The sequence below is a fragment of the Stegodyphus dumicola genome, chromosome X1 (genome assembly GCF_044657685.1).
Source record: "Stegodyphus dumicola isolate Sdum_Otavi_A_Nest chromosome X1, ASM4465768v1".
Taxonomy (NCBI): Eukaryota; Metazoa; Arthropoda; class Arachnida; order Araneae; family Eresidae; genus Stegodyphus; species Stegodyphus dumicola.
This window is the reverse complement of record NC_140780.1, coordinates 118,770,178-118,790,647: the sequence shown is the minus strand read 5'-3', so window position 1 is coordinate 118,790,647 and position 20,470 is coordinate 118,770,178. Positions and strand designations below refer to the sequence as shown.

General features: G+C 34.7%; 1 protein-coding gene across 1 annotated transcript in view; it reads left to right on the top strand.

The window, feature by feature from the left end:
• LOC118194198 (chymotrypsin-like elastase family member 2A) overlaps positions 1–12,773 on the top strand; it is a 40,491-nt gene extending 27,718 nt beyond the window's left edge. The window contains exons 6-9 of the mRNA XM_035365414.2: positions 1,277–1,400; positions 1,695–1,857; positions 9,374–9,513; positions 12,514–12,773. Of these exons, the coding sequence (XP_035221305.2) occupies positions 1,277–1,400; positions 1,695–1,857; positions 9,374–9,513; positions 12,514–12,699 (613 nt within the window). The 3' untranslated portion in view covers positions 12,700–12,773. The remainder of the gene's footprint in view (positions 1–1,276; positions 1,401–1,694; positions 1,858–9,373; positions 9,514–12,513) is intronic.
• Positions 12,774–20,470: the final 7,697 nt, after the last annotated feature.

Genomic DNA, 20,470 nt, shown 5'->3' with positions numbered 1-20,470 from the left:
CGGAATCAGTGATGTTGGTGCGGTGGGCATTTCGTACGAAATATCGAATACAGGAACTCACTGACAAGACAATTCATGCGTGGTACAATAAATGTTCAAAGAAAATAGATGCTTATGTGATAAGCAATGAAGCTGTCGGCTGGGTCCATTTACAGAAACCGCAAGTGATGTACGTGAAACGTTTTGAGGGGCCCGACTAAAATCAACCGTTTATGCAAGTCGTGAATTGGGGATTTCGCAACCAAGAGTGTGGCGAGTGGTACGCAGAATTCTGCATATGAAGCCATATCGACTGCAAATGGGGCAAGCGGTACTGCATTTCTCGTATGAACTTTTGCATGGATATCCAAGAAGATAATTAGCTGCCGTAAAACATGACGTTTAGTCATGAATCTGCCTTTCACTTGTCCGACACGATGAACCGCCACAACTTAGGCATTTGGGTCACCGAAAATCCTTATGCAGTCGTGATTCCCCGAAAGCTAATGTATTCTGGGCTATCTCCTCCTCACTCTATTTCTTTTCTTTTCTTTTCTTTTTTTTTTTTTAATACGGAGAAGATTGTTAGCGGTGTAGTGTACTTCGATATTCTACAGTTATGGTAATGCCGTAATTTCATGGACATCAGGATGACGACTTCGTTTTTCAACGACATGGAGCTTCACCCCATTTTCAGCGGGACGTGCGTGAGTACTTAACACACAATTAACCTCGTCGTTGGATTGGGCGAGCATCCAAAAATGACGTACCTCTTTTGCCATGGCCCTCAGCTCACCAGATTTAACACCGTTTGACTTTTTCTTGTGGGGCTATGTAAAAGACTCTGCTTTCGTACCCCCTTTGCCACGTTATTTACCAGAACTGAATGAAATGATCACACGTGCTGTCAGTGCCTTTGATAGTACCATGTCGAATAGAATCTAGCATGAACTGGACTATCGAACTGATGTATGCCGTGTGACTAAGGGTTCAGATATAGAACACATTAAGGGCTGTAAATAAAACTTGAATTGCTTCCGTATTTAGTGCAATGTTGTTTTTTTGCTGTATTCGTCTTAGTTATTTTGCTATAGCCTTCTGAAACCATGGACAGAATTATGAATAACCCAGTATATATATATTTGCAACCTTCAAGAATGGAAAATGAAGTTTCTGTTGAATTTTTAATCCGTGTTTGAGTGATGAATGTATTCATATTAATGAAGTGTGTTGAAAAAAATTTTAAAAGAAAAACTTTTTTCTTGAAATATATTTATTTATCAAAATATAATTACAGAAATGGAATGCCTCAAGTATGGCGTGTACATCTTGGGAAGCACCGTAAATATTTCACGGACAGGTATGAGCAAATTCGAATGGTTGAAAGAATCGTAGTTTTTCCTGATGTAACTGGCCAGATGGTATGAACATTTAGATAATTTGCTGGTATTTTATTAGAAATTATATTCTGAAATAATTAAAATTCTTTTTTTCCTTAAAATAATTCTTAGAAAGAGTGATTTCTAAACCTCATATGCGGGAATTTAAGTTGTTCTATTTCACATTTTCTTCTTTGCATTTCCAATCAGTCTTAATTTGGTTTAATACCAGGTCATTTACGAATCTCTAAAAGGAAAGCAGAGTTTTAAAAATAAGTTAGAACAATTTCTGTGCTTTGATGAAGATGAAACTTAAAGCTGATATTTTTCTAACAGGTATTGCGAAAAGAATTAGATCTGGATAATGATATAGCTTTAATGAAACTTAATGCCCCTGTAAAGTTCACACAATTCGTAAGTCCAGCTTGTCTTCCTAAACAAGGTTATGAACTGAAGGTCGGTACTCAATGCATGGCATCAGGTTGGGGCTTAACAAGAGGTAAGCCAGTTTATTCTTGAAGTAAGGATACTTTATATTTAAATTGTATAATCTATGGCGTACCTTTTTTGCTCTCTCGCTACTTCAGTGATAATCTGAAGGTTGTCATGGATAGTTATATTCAGCGAAATGGCTGCGCTACACCCGGAGAATCTGCTGGTAACTATGCTTGCAAACAAAAAGAAACACATTCGAGAGTTTGGTGGGCGAAATGTTTTTCTGCCAGGTCACGGTCAACGAAGCCACCCCTACCAGTACGCAAATTCAAGATTAAGCAATCATCGTCAATGCGAAACACTACATTAACGTCATCGACTGTCAGCATTGCGAAGTTACATAGCCAGATTTGAAAGAGTGTATCAAAGAACGAGGCCCCACTTCCTTGATTCTACTCCTTTCTCTCAACTTCCACACTTTCTACCTTCCATGCCATACCCAGGCTATTGAAAGGTGCGTTAACGTTGTTACAGAGATTTCTAGACAAGGAATTCGCGATGGAGTAATCAGAACAACAATTTGATTAGATTGATCATTCCCACTTTCAAAATTAAGTCCGAATTCAGGGCTAAGAAGTAAAGACTAAGGACACAGAGCCCAAAGGTACGGTGGTTGGGATGAGCACGGGGGAACTCATTACACAACTACCTCCTCGTGAAGACTTCTGGGTGGTTCCCTAAACCAGCGAGGAGTTGCATTTTTATAATGTAAACTTTACAACAGTGTCGTTAATTTTAAAAAAGTTAGACATATTGAAAATTCTCATATGTACTGTACAAAGTCTGGTGTTCTTTGGGAGCATAAACTACAGCCGTTAAAAGGACTTTAGAAGAATTAGCTTCTGGTCTTGTTAATATAGGAGCACAAAGTCAGAAGAAGGTTGTACAAGATCCTTTTATTTGAAGACAAAAGATATAACAATGACCCAACTTAGGCTTACACAAGCCAACACTTCTGGCTTAACTTACATACGTAATGTTGAACTAATTAAAATGTAATAGATTAGCCTAACGGATAACAGAATAGCGTTTGTAGATAGCCGGCGAGACAAGTCTAATGGCTAGAAGCCCTTAACGCCACAGATAGTGTGCTTTGCCATAATCCTTAATAAACCAAACGAAACCAAATTAACACCACAGAATCAAATCGCTAATAGTCACGGTACAACATAGCCTAAAGTAGACAAAAACACGCTCTAAAATTAACTTGCGTAACCTTCGCTTAAATAGTACTTCTTTCTCCATCAATCTGAATAAACGATCACTATCTCATTTACATTCTAGCATGAAAAGCGTGAGTGAAAAGATAGTGACAGAAAAGTAAATGAACTTAGTTAAAAATAAATAGATAAAACTTCGCAACTGTACCAATACAAAATTTCAAGGCTGTTGAGGGCAACAAAGATGAAGTAGAAAATTTTGAAATAATTTAAGAGTGATACATTACCCAATATACAGCTTTTGAGGAGTAGTATGTATAACAAAGTGATTTATATCAAAATATGTGCTTTGAGTTTGCATTTTTCGTTAAATATACTTCAAAAGTTAGCCAATTATCATATCTGTACTATCACCTTACCATTTAGATAACAACTAACTAAAGAAAGATTGCTTAAATATAGTAAAGTTGTCTCAAAAGACAGTATTTCATTTTACCAAGTGTTCAATGTGTCTCTCACTCACTGTTGCACTGTAAGGGGTTCGTATGAGCGATTTGTTTAAATTGTTTCTAATAAGTAAGCATTTATTTTTTTGCTTGTTTGTTTACTTATTCCCTTTCCCAAGGAAAAACGAGATGTCTTACATGGTTTAATCATACTTTGACTGAAGTTAAAATCTTTCCCTTCCTGAGAAGTATAGTCTCATCTGGTTTCTTTTAAATTCAGTCAAACGCATTGTCATTAACTTAAAATATAAAATGTAAACAAGTGCTGGAAAATACCACCTTGTTTTCAATGAATTTATTGTTGGGTTCTAAATTGTTTAACACCAATACTACGGAATAAGGTCTTGTTTAACCTTCCATTAAAACTGTCAATATGTAAAGTTGTTTCTAAATTATTTCAAAATTTAAACTGAGGTCAGTGAATTCAAATAGAATGACGCAAGAAGTAACTTGTGGTTGACTGGCAGTGCTAGACACTGACGTAAAAGAAAGCGGATTGGGTCTTCGAATTTTATATAGTTTCTGTGATATTTCGTTATTTATTGTTATTATTTTTTAATTTAAAACCTTTTTTTATTAAAAAATATTTTTTGTTCATACATAATTGTTTGTATTTTCCGTTTTAAAAACAAAACATCTAATCAGAATTCAATATTTTGTTTTAATAAGATAAAATGCAAACTCTTTGTTGAAATTTTCATGACTCTGCATTGCTTTCACAGCTGAAAACTGCAGTCTGCAAGTGTGTGATCACACCATTCGCTAATTGTTGAGCATATAGGCGTTTATAGAAGCGACTTCGAATGCATGAAATCTTTTAATTATGCTAAGGCTGATGGGCAGCTCTTGTATACTCGAAATTTCAAATAGCATCCTCCACCAAAAATTCATAGGTTTAATCCATCATTTGGCGATCTATGAGACCAAGCAGTTGGACACCAGTGACTAATCAGCTACTTGGGACCAAACGCGTTTAACAAAAACAGCTTCACAGGGGTTGATATATGATCAAGCGCATTATCTTGAATAAACGTGACAGTCTTTGTGAAATTCCTTTCTTTCAGATGTGGTAAAATGTTCTCATCTATCATTTTGATGTGGCGCTGTCCTGTTACAGAATGCATTTTTCAGTCATTTGTTGAGCAAGCTCTTCAAAAGTGAATGGGCCAATGATGATAGATGCCGTGTATAGGCACTTCACAGTGGCTCGGCAGTGAGTATGATGGCTCCTCTGTATACATGCGAGGTTTGTAATTTGCCCCATATTCAACAATTATGGGTTTGAATATTTTCATGCAACAAAAGGTGTGCTTCATATATCCAAAACACTTTCAGAATCCATTGGGAATTGCTAGCAAATGTTTTCGGTGCACTTGTAGTAAATACTTCCCATTTAAATCACTTCGCTGCAGCTGAGACAGTAAATGCGATGATTACAACTTGCAATGACACAATTGCAATATACCATGCCTGCTCCACAACACTGATCAACTTGGTAGATATGGGCTTTTTGCATTTTCTTGAGCACTTTTAACACTGTTCGATGTTCGTGCTGCCACACAGTTTGTGTAGAATTTGGGCCAAAAATGTTCTGCCGCTCTGATCTTAACCTACCATACTTTAAATTTCCTCAATAGTCTCGTGAGAGTTATTAGCGCTGTCACAGCCTAATATTTTCATACATCTCTCAGCATATTTTCATCATTTATGTGCACGACACTATGGTAAAGCTGAAAAGGCTGATTTGCCAACTCAGGCAGAACAATTTAAGCAATGGCTTTACAACCAAAGGCTTTGGAATCAAAATCAACAGAAAAATAATTCATCATTAAAGTTTGTAAACCAGTGAGAAGGAACTGAAGTCTTGCGGATGGACAGCTTCTTTTAAAGGTAATCTTATTAACTAACTTCAGCTTCTCTACAGCGCATTTTATACGTAATGCTCTTTAATTGGCTGAGAAAAAAGTCCGAATCCATGGCAAGACTTTTAGGCCAAGCCGCATCCTCTTATGACATCTTATTCATTTTCTTATGAATTTTGAAAACGTTAGTGACTTTTGAGTTACCCTGTGTAAAAAGTTTTTAATTCTGTAATTTTTAATTCATGAAACGAGGAGCAAAAGTATCGTACCTTCACTAACGATCACAGTCAGACTAACACTAAATCTGACACTAAATGATACACTAGAGAATAAATTTCAAGACATGTAATACGTTTCTTGCGTAATTCGTTTTCAATATTACTCCGGATGTGTTCACGCCATCGTATTATCTCCAATATCGAACAGTGTTCCTCATTGGTGAAAATGTGAATTAAACCCCCTCTTCCCAAAAAGTTTAAGTTTTATGAAAACAACATTCCATTACATATATGTGTTAAATTGTACAAACTGTTAGAATTTTTGCGAACACTTGAACCACTCTGTACATCGAAAAGAAATCTAAATTAGCGTTCTTGGAAAATAATGAATTGTATCAGTAGATGCACAGAAAGTGGCTTTTGTTTTGCTCACAAATTAGAAGCTCATTTATAGATTATTTAATGAATACTCATAAATACTGATTAAGCACTGATTCATTTTGTTATAGAATTTTTGTTTACATTCCAAATATGACATCACAGTCATAAACTTTATAGAATGTAACATACATTCCATCATACAGAAAAGCACTGAAAATAATTTTCTATAAAATCTCCCAACGCAACTTTACTAAAACTCGATCTTTTTTTCTTATGTTCTGAAAATAGTTGCTTAATAAGAAAGCTAGTGAGAATGGGATAAAATTTCTTTAACTATTAGCAATATTAATGATATATAGAATTTAACAATAACTTTTATGTCTAATCCAATAAATAAATTAAGTAAAATTTCAAATAGTTAATAACTGAAACTGAACATATACATTTACAAATTATCTACCTTATAGAGTCTATGGGTATTCTTTGGGAACATACAACTTTGAATCAAGACGAAGTAGCAAATTCCCGCTATGTCTTTGAGAATAAATACTGCAGAAGAAAAGGTTTAAATAACCTTTTTATTTAAACTAATTTAAAACAATGCACGCACTTCATGCTCACAATTCACCACCACTTGTGGCTACTAAATTAACAGAAAATAAGAATGTAAAATGCACATTAACTAAAGATAGCTGACGACTGGCTCTTAGGTTAACTAACGATAAATCGGCTGCAGATAGCAAGCCGGGAAATATCAGTATAAACTGAAAGGTGTCTAACACCGATTAGACGGATAGTTTTAAACTGGCAGCATAAACAACGGAACTAATGCCGCTACTGCTCTTTTTGAACTCTTGAAACGCAGCTTAAATATTGCTTCTGAAACACGTTTAAATTTGAATACTACGTCATAACTAAATTCCGGCAGGAAACTGAAATCAGGAGAGACAGGAAAGTCAAACTAAAAATAATTGGTTAGAATAAAATAAATCCTTACAACATTTGCACAAGATATGAACATGTACATTAAATTATTACAATATAATTATTCAATATGAGCAACTTAAACTGCAGACTGTTAAATTATTGACTCAAATGTATATCTATATACGATTCCTCCCTTCGTTAAACACGTGCTGCAAGCTATTCTCGTGATGCCTTTTAATACCATCTCTGCATGATTGATGTGATTTCAGGGCTGGAAACAAAAATAAAATAGTAGTAGCAATGAACAGAAATGGAAAATTTGCAATCTAAAATGTTTCGTTCATAGTTAAAGAAGAATTAACCATTAATATGTTTTAGAGTAAAAAATATTAAAAAATTACAAACATAAAAACTACACAAATATTTATTTTCTCAGCTTCAATCAAAATAATACATATTCCTGCAAATACATAAAATTAAATATTTAATGCAGAATAAAATTAAAATAAAATTCAAAAATTTTAATTTTAAAAGCTCTAGTATTTATTCTGCATTTTTCCCCTTGAATACAAAATATAAAATATTATAGAAATATATATATATATATATATATATATATATATATATGTATACAGAAAAATATAAAAATATTGGAAACATATGTTACTAATTGACAGAAACTATTAAATAAATTACAGAGAGGCATGCAATCTGTATATTATTACAACACTTCACCATAACTAGACGACAGTGCTCACAAGTTAGCGAACAGAAAAAGCGCTTCCAAGTTAACGTTAACGTTTTGAAATCAAGAAAGTTTGTTAGAAACCTGTTTTATTCATTATGCACAAGATATGAAATAGCATTTGCTGAAAAATATTGTGAAACTGTCCGGGTGAACTTAATTTTTACGTGGATAACTTGTACTATTCTATGTTAACGTCTTTTTGCAATACTGAAGACAAATGAAAGATCTTACGCCTCATCCATTGACAACAATATCTATTTATTACGAACACGGTTTTTTTGAACCTGAAAACGCTAACATCTGTAAGATAATTATTCGATATATTAAAAACTGTCGTACGCGATTAATTCTGAACTGTACAGTGAATGAGAAACATACCCAGTGTTAATTTTAGCCACATATTGTGTCTGCAACATGAGCCAGTGCATTGATCTGATGAAGGCGCTAGAAAGAAATCTGAAGTTCTGGACACTTCCATCGAATATGATTTCGTACTGCTTTGAAAGCTAACAAATAATACTCCGATTTAATTATTCTGTTCTGAGGAACCTGATGTTGATACACCTTCTCGCTTACTGTCTACTTTTTGAGAATTCCTTTAAACCATCTAAATGCTGTAGAACGAAGTAATAAATCATCACGGTGTGCTTTCTGTATTATACGAAACGTTTCTATTGACGTTTTATAGAAAGTAGAATTTTACGAGAATTGCTCGTTGCAGATAGCTTTCATTTTGGCTGAAGACTAAATAGGAAACATATTTCCATTCGTTTTTGTCATTCGCATAGAAATTGCAGTATCGCTCATTAGTCTAATAACCTGGTGTGGAAAACATGGATAAGATACTGCTATGGGACACAAATAAAATTATAATCTACATAGCTGCGACACAATTCCATCAAATACAGTCTTTTTTCTTTATGGAACAGCTTTTGTGTTTTGTGGGAAGCCAGATCATTTTCATTTTAGCAGAAAGAGATGAAAGCGTTTTTGCTTTCTTTCGTAATTTCTTGTACGTTGGTATGTTCACTCTAATTAAATAATTCTAATTAGAATTAAGCTAAAAATATGCATGCTAAAATTATTCCAAAATATTTTTTGAGAATTTGGCTCATCTAAAAACATATTACTTGACAGTATAAGTAATAGTATTCAACATTTAGTAATTAACTTAAAACTAGAATATGATTAAATTGTTAACATATTACGCTGCAAGAAGACTTCCATATTGAAGTTCCCCCTGCCGAAAATTTAGTTGAATCTGTAATTGATCTATAGCCAGTTTTAAGACTATTTTCAGCTAAGTGCACTCTACTTTTACTAATAAAATCCAAGCTTATTGAATGGATGCGAAAACGATCTCTTTTGAAAAGATATCTAAGCATTATTTAATGGGGTGTTTGTTAAAATGTTTTCGGAAAACTTTTTTATATTTTATTCAAAAAAATAAATTCAATACTTCTTGGAGTATTAACTTGAGTAAGAATACATCTCATATATGCCCCATACACTTCTTAAACATTATTTAAGAAAATCAGTAAGAATAATTAAAGAGTTTAGGTATTTGCGTAGAAGAGTTGAATACAAGATCTTGGACTGTGGTACAAGAATAACGGCAACATTTTCCAGCGCGATCTTATACTTTGTAGCAATTTTCTAATTAAATCATTTTCCAATAAGCAGATAAAAGTGAAAATACTTTTGATGCTTCTTTCTAGGAACTGGATTTTCTCACGTCCTGAAAGAAGTAGAATTATGGATTGAGAAAGCACAAGACTGCGATTCAGATATGGGTTCTATTGATAATAAAACATCAGTATGCGTACGAAACAGAAAAGGATTCCAAGATGTTTGCCATGTAAGAATTTATCTCTAATATTATTCTTTAAATTATGATAATGAATTCATTAGTATTCTACTACTTAAACCTGCCTTATTTACCATCCTGAAGTGCATTTTATTTCATTGAAGTTGACTTAAATTTTACTTAGAGCTTCCATGTGAGAAATAGTCAAACATACTACTACAAATTATTCTTAATTCTTCATCAGTACATGTTTTATAAAGTTTCATAATTCACCATCAATACAATCAGTTGAAAATCATTATTTTTATGTACGTATACTTTGCTACTTTTGCCCTAACAAATCTTGTTAATTCTGAGATATAGCTGAGCAGGTCATGATTGGTGTAATATTTGTGAAATTCTAATTATTTATATTGACTGTAAGTAGAAAATGTTGCAGTGCAACTCTGAAAACAACACTGCGCGGCCGCGTACGCGCCCAGCTTAGATGAATGCTTAGCTTGCAACGAGTTGTGTAACTTTTTCCTGTGAACTACAATATACAGTGAACTAAAATTCAAGATACACTACAATTTTCCTACATAAAGATTCCTGCGCACCCAGTGCAAGTAACAAGTTCTGAATTAGTGCAACCAATCTTTTATCTCACAGAAATAATAATATTAATTTCATCTTTCCGTATAAATTATCACAGCATCACAGACGATTCCATTTGTGATACTTAATGTGGAAAGATGAAAATAACTTGAAACTAAAAATGAATGAAATATTTCAAATAAAAGATTATATAATTTTTATTACAAAATTTGAGAATTCATCAGTCCTTTCTATTAGTTCAAATTTACGAAAAAAATTGTTAATAGTTAGTTGCACTACCTTTAGCTCCTTTAAAGTTACGCCTTGATTCCATCAAGTTTTGAGTTGTATTTGGAGGGTATTCATTTCGTAAGATATATTTCAAATGATCTATGTCCATCATTTATATTTATGACTACCTGTTCCTAGTCTAGATTGTACATTTCAATGGTATCAATGTCTAAAGACTGGTCTGGGGTGTGTTTGAGGATTGGACTAAAATCAAATTTTAGCTTGTAGTACAAAAGAAACCACATGTTTTTACACTACGTACGTATGCTTCGAGTGGTTATTTTATTGAAATATGTAGCTTTCATCCAAGCCCTAGTCAACAGCACTTGATCTGAGGTTTTCCTTTAGCAGATCTAAATGAAGAGTATATTTTATAATAATATCAATGAATGCAAGTTTTCCACCTCCAATGCAATTGGACATATTGTCACGGTATCATGACCATACAGCTAAAAAACTATCTCAAACCCATGCGTGCTGTTGAGATGTAAGTGATTAACATGCCCAGCTAGTAAATGGAAGATTCCTGTTTCGAATTCCAGCGAAAGTACATTTGATATATCAGGTTTCCAATTGCAAAAGAATCTAATTGTGTTTACAAACCAACCGACATTAAATTATTTGAAGAACCGCGCTCTTTTCATCCAAAAATGCGACTTCCATCACATACAAAGACATTAAATTTATCTCGTGGATAAAAATTATACAGTTCCAAACATTCTATATCCTAATGCAGTTTTAGCAACATCTGAACTTTTGACTTATTTTGCAAAAAGATAAAGATTCTGTCTTGCTTTTCGGAGATTCCGTTTGTGACCATGTGGTACAACCTATGACCGAAGAATTTCAGCTCGCTTCATATTTGGATCTAGTCCGTAATTTCCATTTTAAATATATGAAGAAAAATCTTTTCTCTCATATACTAGTCATATACTAGTTAAAAAAAAATTTAAACAAAATACATTAACAAGTGAAATAGTACTTAGAGCTTTTCTCGTGACGATAAAATTATGAGTGTTGTGAATTGTTAGCATTTATATGGGGAAAAAAAAAAAGAAAATACGATAACATGTAATTTACTGGGAGCTGTTCACGTCATGAGTAAGCTATAAATGATCGTCGACCATTTGGACTGCTGGCCATTTGAAGACGGTTTGCACTGGTAATTTATGAATAATCTCGATGCCGTTTATAAAACAGGGGCCGTAATGATAAGCAAGAAACAAACCGGTAGCATGTAAAGTTTAAAAGAGCATGTAAAGTTTAAAAAGTTTAAAAATATATATAAAAAAATATTCCTTTAATATAAAAACTATTGGAAAACATTTCGTAAAATCTTTGCTTTTGATCATATTTTAGGTTTATCATTCCAAGTCTTGTGTACCCCTATATGTAGGTTGCTTAATGTTAAGATGCATAGGGTGGTCCGAAAGTCATATGTTACCCCTTTCCGTGTTCTGTACTCAGATATGCGTCTCAAGACTAAAGTTTATGATAACATATGTAATTTATGAGTGTGAGCAACAATACTGCCATGGTATAAAAAGATACAGCGCCACGTCTTATGCAAAACTGTACGATGCAGAGGTTTTTCTGATTTTTTATAAATGCCCTTCTAATATTTTTTTTTCAGTTCTACAGTTGGCTGTTGTCTTTGTTACAATACATGATGTTTAATAGTGCTCATTTAGGTGTTATCACATAATAGCAAGTCATGATGGACTTTCCTGGCAAGCCGTTCCATCAATACATGAGCTTGTGCCTGCCATCTTAAGTGATACGAAATGAGTGTACAAAACTGTCTGATACAGTCTTCTGAAGTGAAATAAAGTCGACTATATTATAATGGTCTCTCATTATAGCTACTATTCAATTACAACGGCGGGTGCAAAATCTCCACAGCTGGTAAGGGTACTATTTCATTATAGCTGCCAATTGTTATAACTTCTTTTTTCTTTAAGAAGCAACGATTATAACGAGCACTGACTGTGCATACAAAGCGAGTGTGAAGAGTGGAGTAATAAGGTTATCGGACCATCTTACAAGTTTGCTTTTGAGTTGAAATTTTGGAATGCACAGTAGTGAATCATTAAAAAAGTATTAGCATGTCGCCGAAACTCTTTTAAGTAAATCTTGTCGTTTTTAATATGATTATTTATTTATTTTCTTGTCTTTTTTTCATAGGGTGACAGTGGCGGCCCACTTGTATGTGAAATAAATAATGAATGGCAAGTCATGGGAGCAACAAGTCGTGGAACAGCGGGCAATTTTGAAGGTGGTTTATGTGCAATGCCTGGCTCTTACACAGTTTATTCAAAGGTGTCGGATAAAGTTAGTTGGATCAAGAGGATGATCAGCAAGTACAGTTAGCTAAACAAAATTTTCTGATTGTAAATTAAAACCAAAATGAAATAAAGAAGATATTTATTTGTCAAAAACGAAAATATTTTTTGCATATGTTATTTGGTACTAGATTATCCCAAACTTATCCTACGCTACTTTCAATAAAATTAGGGACACTAGAAATAGCATAGAATATTTTTTTAATTAACTAAAGAAAAAATATATTATTTTTATTTTCATAAGCTATTAGATTATTAAAATATTTTAGTAATGTCATCAAATTCATTTAAGGTTTTTAACAAAAACACATTCACATTAAAATTCCCAAACTTTTTTTCTTGCAAACAACTACAATGATTCAGTAACATATAGTCAATGTGCGTTAAGTATGTTTTGCATATTAATTCAGATGTTTTTTATTCGACTAGTTTCCAACAGATTTAAGAACATTATAACAACTTTTCATGCTGGTAAATAGCTTATTTTCTTAGCTTCGAACTTTATTGTAAGGAACACTATTTTACTGCGTATGTATTTGAAGACCCTATACGCCTCATTTAGACCTTTAACTTTTCAATATAGTATAATCTCGCTTTAGAAATTGTTTTCACCGCTTGATAATCAGTGCCTGCGTAGTAACTTGTATTACTTTTTGTTTCTTGAATAAAGTCCAAAAAATAAAAACGATACTTTTTACTCTATGAAAGTTGAACCAACACAGTTCATTAGTAACACCGGAATGTAAAAAAAAAAAAAAAAAAAAAAAAATGTCTAAGAATTTAATGCTAGTAGTCTCATGGAATGTCAACAGACTACAGACCTTGCTACTGAAAGAGGACTTTAAATACTATGAATGTTGTTTGGAAATGTAGCCTCGATTTTTCTGGCTTACTTTTGAGATATAAGCACTCTTTTTTCATATTAAGGTCCTAGGTAATTATGTAGAATTTAAACGAAATCTGTGAGACAAACTTCCCGCTGTCCATTTCTTAGCGCATATCTCATCTAACCTAGAGCTTCTAGAAATATCCTAAAATTAACCTCACTCTAACCTTGCTGTTTTCAGAAAATCATGCGAAATAACGGAAAAGTGCTTTTATATTTAATTAACTAACTTTTGAAATAATGTGAACAATTTAAAAAAAAAAAAAAAAGCTGAGGCTAAGTGCACTTGGGTGCATATCATTATACAATATGTATGCGCAACATTAAAGTTTCAGATTTTAATTTTATGCCTCTTAAACTTACGCATATTTTACGCATTTTTAATTAGGATGTTCTTCCCTTTAATATGCATCTATTTTTTCATATACTGTGTTCTGTTAAGGTATAACTGATGGCCTAAGTCAAGAGACCTCGTCGTGAATTGTTCTGGGTAGTCACTGCAAATCTCAGGAAAGGCGAAAAGACTTCGACCGCTCCAGCATACATTTAAAAGTTTCATTCCTAAGAGCTAAATATCATATGTTAGGTGCAGGAGCCACCTATTATTTATCCTGAGTAAGTAGGTATAGGTCCCTTGCAGTAGGTATCCAGATCTAAATACCATAGAAGATAGCAGTGCTTAGTATTTAACGTAAAAGTGTTTAATTCATGTAATGTACTTTGAAAGTGTCTTCATTAAATATTGTTTCGCAAAACTTTGTGTTCATCACTGGGTCGGTATTCCTTAGAGGAATAAATTATTAGAAGGGAAAAAAAAAAAAGATTAATCTAGTAGCCAGTGAATCAGAACCACAGAAAAAAAAAAAATATTTATTTCCTTCTAACCTTTAATTTAATTTTGGAATGCCTGTTTCACAATTGTTTAGATGATTATAACGTTTCTAACTTCAGCCTGCTTTTCTTTAAGCCGTTAGTCTCTGCTTGTGAAAAAATTCCGGAAAAAAATAATGATATTATTAAAGCTCTTCAAACTAACTTTCATCCACTTCAATGTAGCTTGACATCATTAACAGCAAATAAATAGTTCGAAAATAATACTTCCCAGGGGAAAAAACTCAGAAACTAATTTCGAACTGCACTAAAAATGAGATTAATTTTCAAATTTCTTCTACTACTTGCTCTTGGGTCTGTGACACTTAGCCGACAACCACTTGCCGACGGGACACTTAACCGACACCAGTTAGCAGACAGGACATTTAGCCAACACGGACACTTAGCCAACAGGACATATAGCCGACACGGACACTTAGCCAACAGGACATATAGCCGACACGGACACTTAGCCGACGGGACATTTAGCCCACACGAACAGTTAGCCGACAGGACATTTAACCGACACGGACAGTTAGCCGACAGGACAGTTAGCCGACACAAAGAGTTACCGTCAGGACATTTAGCTACGGGGCACTTAATTGTCAAGACATTTAGTCAACAAGACACTAAGCCGACAGTGACGTTTAGCTGACACGTACCCAACATTTATTTAAACTTACTATCAATTACAAAATTTCTCGACTTATCCATAAGTTCAATATTTAAGATATTTTTTTCACCTATCAGTAAAATTAATTTTTCGATTCTTAAAGGTCTCATATGTGCTTTAAATTCTTGTGTAATTTAGCATTGTTTGATATGTATCGTGCTGTTTGGTGTATATTGGCCAAATTGAAAAAGCGCTGAAGTTTGTCGTCAGGGAATATGAATTATATTTCGAAAGGAAAATAGAAATTTTTTTAGCTAAGTACGGCGGCCACTTAATTACATTTTAATATGATCTTCAAAAATTACCCGTAAAGCTTCTTCATTTAATCAACTGGGTTCTTTTAAACACCTTCAATAATTTTTCTGGTTTACTTAATGACATTAATTTTCCAATCTCGCTCTTCTAAATGCTTTCAAATTTCTAATAATTTTACGTTTCAGGCCCACCAGCGGCCGAGCGGTAACATCGCTGAACACTGGTAGTTCAGTCCGAGGTTCTGGTAGTTCACTGAACACTGGTAGTTCAGCCCGTTCGGGGTCGAATTCCACGAACGGGCTGGCTGCATGGGTGTTTTCGTGGTTTTCCCCATGTGTAACGTATATACGAGCCAGTTTCCCTTAAAAAGTCCTCCACGAAGGCATCCCTCCCTTAAGGCAGGTAGCCCTCGAGTTCTTTGCCGTAATCTAATAAACCAAACCAGCCTTTACATTTCCTTACTATTTAACTCATCACATCATATTAGATTCTTTCCCTTACAAAAGCGCTATGTTTCTCCCACTAATGAAATTTCCTTTCTCTGTCATGAAAAATTTGAATAATGCAATAAAAATTATTGTTGTTCTTGAATTATAATTTTTTATAGAAACATATGGTGGTAAGGTTTGATTTAGTAAATATATTTTATTTTGTTATTAAAAACAATTTTAAAATGTGAATTTTTAAGACAAGCAAGGGTATAATTTTTTGTGACCTCTATAATTTGCTGTTCATGCCACGATTTTTGAGATAGAAATTCTGTATCATTTCATTGACCACTCCTCTCGCTTAAAATACTTACTAATGTTTACAGCACTAAATTGGTGCGTAATGTTTAATTTAGAACTAAAATATTCTTATTTATTTTATTTATTTTATTCATAACTGAAGCTGCAGAAGGAAGGGGCCACAAACCAAGTAGGCAGAGCAAAGCGTCACATCCTGAAAAGTCACCGAAATGTGGTGCCATCTATCGATGCTGGATTTAACTAGATCAGTCATGTAAATACATAATATTATGTACTATATTTTGAAAGTCGCGATGTGTAATTTTTAATATAATGCCTTATATTAATGTTGTTCTTATAAAATATAACTTTTCGCAATATCTGTTAAAAATGTATAAATTTTCATTTCATTTTTAATTAATTTTATTTTTTTTCCTCTTGCATTCTTTCTCTCTCCCGTTTTCGGTTTAGCTACATGGTAATTGGAAAATCTTTGGTGCCCATTTTTCTGAATGCATTTATAAAGTTCTAGCCTAAAAAGGTAATTTTCATTGGAAGAGACTCGTTATATATTAGGTAAAACGGTCACCCTCTTTGTGTTAGGCTCAGCAGAGGCCGAGCTTGAAAGCCATGAATCCTGGCGGTTCGGTTCGAATTTCGAATCCCACTAACAGACAGGCTGCGTGGGTGTTTTCGTGGTTTTCCCCATGTGTAACATATATATGAGTCAGTTTTCATTAGAAAGTCCTCCACGATGGCATCCCTCCCTTTGGCCAGATAGCCCTTTGGCTTTGCCGTAATTACACAAACAAAACTTACTTCTGTTAGGTGGCTGCAAACTTGGTTTGCGGCCCTCTCCTTCTGCAGCTTCAGTTATGAATAAAACAAAACCATTAAGAATATTTTACTTCTAAATTAAACATTATGCACCAATTAAGTGCTGTAAACATTAACCTAAGTAAATATTTTAAGCGAGAGGCGTGGCCAATAAAAGATTACAGAATTTCTATCTCAAGAATAGTGACATGAACTGCAAATTACAGAAGTCACAAATAATTTATACCTTTGCTTGTCTTAAAAATTCTCCTTTTTTCATTGTTTTTAATAACAAAATAAAATATATTTGCTAAACTAACCCTTACCACCATATGTTTCTATAAAAAGTATCATTCAAGAATAACAATAATTTCTATTGCATTATTCAGATTTTTCATGACACAGAAAGGAAATTTCATTAGTGAGAGGAGCCAAACGATTTTGTAAGGGAAGGAATGTAACATGATGTGATCAGTAAAATAGTAATGAAGGTATTAGAAATTTGAAAGCATTTGGAGGAACAAGATTGGAAAATTAATATCATTAAGTAAACAAGAAAAATTAGCTAAATGTCCTGACGCTAACGCTTTGTGTCGGCTAACTGTACTGTCGGCTAACTGTCCGTGTCGGCTAAGTGTCCGTGTCGCTAAATGTCCCGTCGGCTAAGTGTCCGTGTCGGCTATTTATCTGAAAGCATTTGGAGGAACGAGAAATTTGAAATTTCAAAGCATTTGAAAGCACTTGGAGCATTTGTTGAACGAGATTGGAAAATTAATATCATTAAGTAAACAAGAAAATTACTAATGATGTGAAAATGTTCAAAAGAACCCAGTTGATTAAATGAAGAAGCTTTATGGATAATTTCTGAATATCATATTAAAATATAATTAAGTGACCTCCGGACTTAGCTAAAAAAATTCTTTTTTCCTTTCGAAATTTAATTCATATTCCCTGACGACAAATTTTAGCGCTTTTTCAGTTTGGCCAATATACACCAAACAGCACGATACATATCAAACAATGCTAAATTACACAAGAATTTAAAGCACATATGAGACCTTTAAGAATCGAAAAATTAATTTTACTGATAGGTGAAAAAAAATATCTTAAATATTGAACTTAGGGATAAGTCGAAAAATTTTGTAATTAATAGTAAGTTTGAATAATTATTGGGCACGTGTTAACTAAATGTCACTGTCGGCTTAGTGTTCTGTTGACTAAATGCGTTGACAGTTATGTGTCCCGTAGCCAAATGTCCATGTCCTTTCGGCTAGGTGTCCTTGTCGGCTAAGTGTCTTGTCGGTTAAGTGACCGTGTCGGCTAAATGTCCTGTCGGCTAAGTGTCCGTGTCGGTTAAATGTCCTGTCGGCTAAGTGTCCGTATCGGCTAAATGTCCTGTCGGCTGTGTGTCCATGTCGGCTAAGTGTCCCTGTCGGCTAAATGTCTTGTTTGCTAACTGGTGTGGGCTAAGTGTCCCTTCGGCTAAGTGGTTGTCGGCTAAGGTGTCCGCGACCGCTTGCGTCTCTATAAAATATTCGATATCATTCAAAATTACCAAATTTTGCCAATTTAATGAAAATTCTTCTAGCAGTTTCGTGTTCATTCTCTTTTCCTGATCGTTCTTCAATTTATGAAAACCAGTGTGATTCAATTTTTACATTACTTGAGAATCTTTTCTTATATATTTTTTTATAGAAATTGAACGATTTAGAAGTTCATTATACACTCAAGAGCCAAAACATTATGACCACCTGTCAATAACGAGTTGGGCCACCTTTGGCGCGCAACACAGCTTCAACCCGCTTTGGCATGGATGCCACAAGTCCTTGATAGATGGCCGGAGACAGATTGTACCAGATGCTGTAGCAATGGTCACGCAAATCTGAGATATTGCGAATTGGTGGTCTTTGACCTCTGAGCTGCCGTCCCATGACATCCCAAATGTGTTCTATCGGATTGAGATCCGGTGAGTTAGGCGGCCAGGACATTAACTGGAAATCAGCATCATGTTCCTGGAACCACTCCAACACAATTGTAGCCTTGTGACACGGGGCGTTAAACTGTTGTAACATTCCATTTCCAGCTGGAGGAACAGAGGCCATGTAAGAGTGTAACTGGTTCGCAATGAGGTTCAGATACCCTGTAGCATTCACAGTCTGCTCTACCACAACCACGGGTCCCAGAGACGCCCAAGAGAGCGTCCCCCAGAGACCGCCACCACTCCCCTGTGTATGACCTACTGTGCATCGAGGGAGAAACTGTTCTCCTGGAAGACGGCGTATCCTGACACGACCATCTGCGTGATGAATGACAAACAGTGATTCATCTGACCAGGCAACTCTCTCCCACTGATCCATGGACCAGTCGCGATGTTCCCGGGCCCAGCGCATGCGCAGTTGGCGATGACGTTTGATTAGGAAAGGCACACGAATGGGACGTTTGCTGCGTAGCCCCATATTCAACAGTGTCCGCTGAACAGTGTGCTCCTATACTTTTCTACTTGGCCCTGCATTGTATTCGGCTGTCAGCTGAGCCACTATCTGGCTCCGGTTTTGCTTCACCATGCGAGACAGTCTCCGAAGACCTTTTTCTTTGATAGCATGTGGACGTCCAACACCATGTCGTCTACTGCTGGTTTCACCGTCATTCATCCACTTTTCATACGTACTAACAACTATAGATCGCGAACAACCCACGACTCGTGCAGTTTCGGAAATACTTGTTTCGAGCCTTTGAGCCATTACAATCTGCTCTCTGCAAGTCGCTTAGATCCGCAGCCTTTCCCATCACATACAGAAGCAAGTGAAAGAATGGTTCTTCAAATAATAATAATCGTCATTCTCAAGCAAGGTATCAACCACTGAGGGTTTTGACCTTTAGTTCTAGCGGCCTAACCCATTCACAGTTTTTCATAAGAATAGTGGCGCGTAAGCGCCGCGCCCGTAGGAGAAGACAAAACAAGGTGACAAAGCATAAGGGGAGGCATTCAAAAGTGTAGTCATACAATGTGATGAAATCTGAGTTGCAGATTAAATAGCGATGGGCAGAAAGAGTAGGTGCGTTGTAGCTGCAATAAATGAGCATAGGCTAGGAGCTGTTAGATATGAGCAGAGGAGCGTGAGAGTAAAGTTAACGTCACATGACTGCGGAGTCTCGTTGTGATTGGATGTGCTCTAAAATAGCATAAAATCAAATTTTTGAAAATCTTCTTTCATTCTAAGGTAAAATACAGTATTTTTGTAGTACACACTGGTAATTTTTGAGTAAATTACAAGTGAAATAGACTAAATAAACATGAAAATTCCTGAGTAATAAGCAGAAAGATGAAAGTCCTAACTGGTAGGCGTGTCTGTCACGTGAGCCAGTAGGAAAGCGTTATTTACAAATTCAAGAAAATAAAGTTCTGTATACAATTTTATAACATTTTGACACAGTAAATAATTATCGGCAAAGTCCTAAATAACAAAGTCCTTGCTTTGCAAAATTTGTATAAAGTCCATGGCTTTGCATAATTTGTCTTGAATAAGAAGTTCAATAAGTAAGAAATATTTTGCATATCAATTCTTGAGTA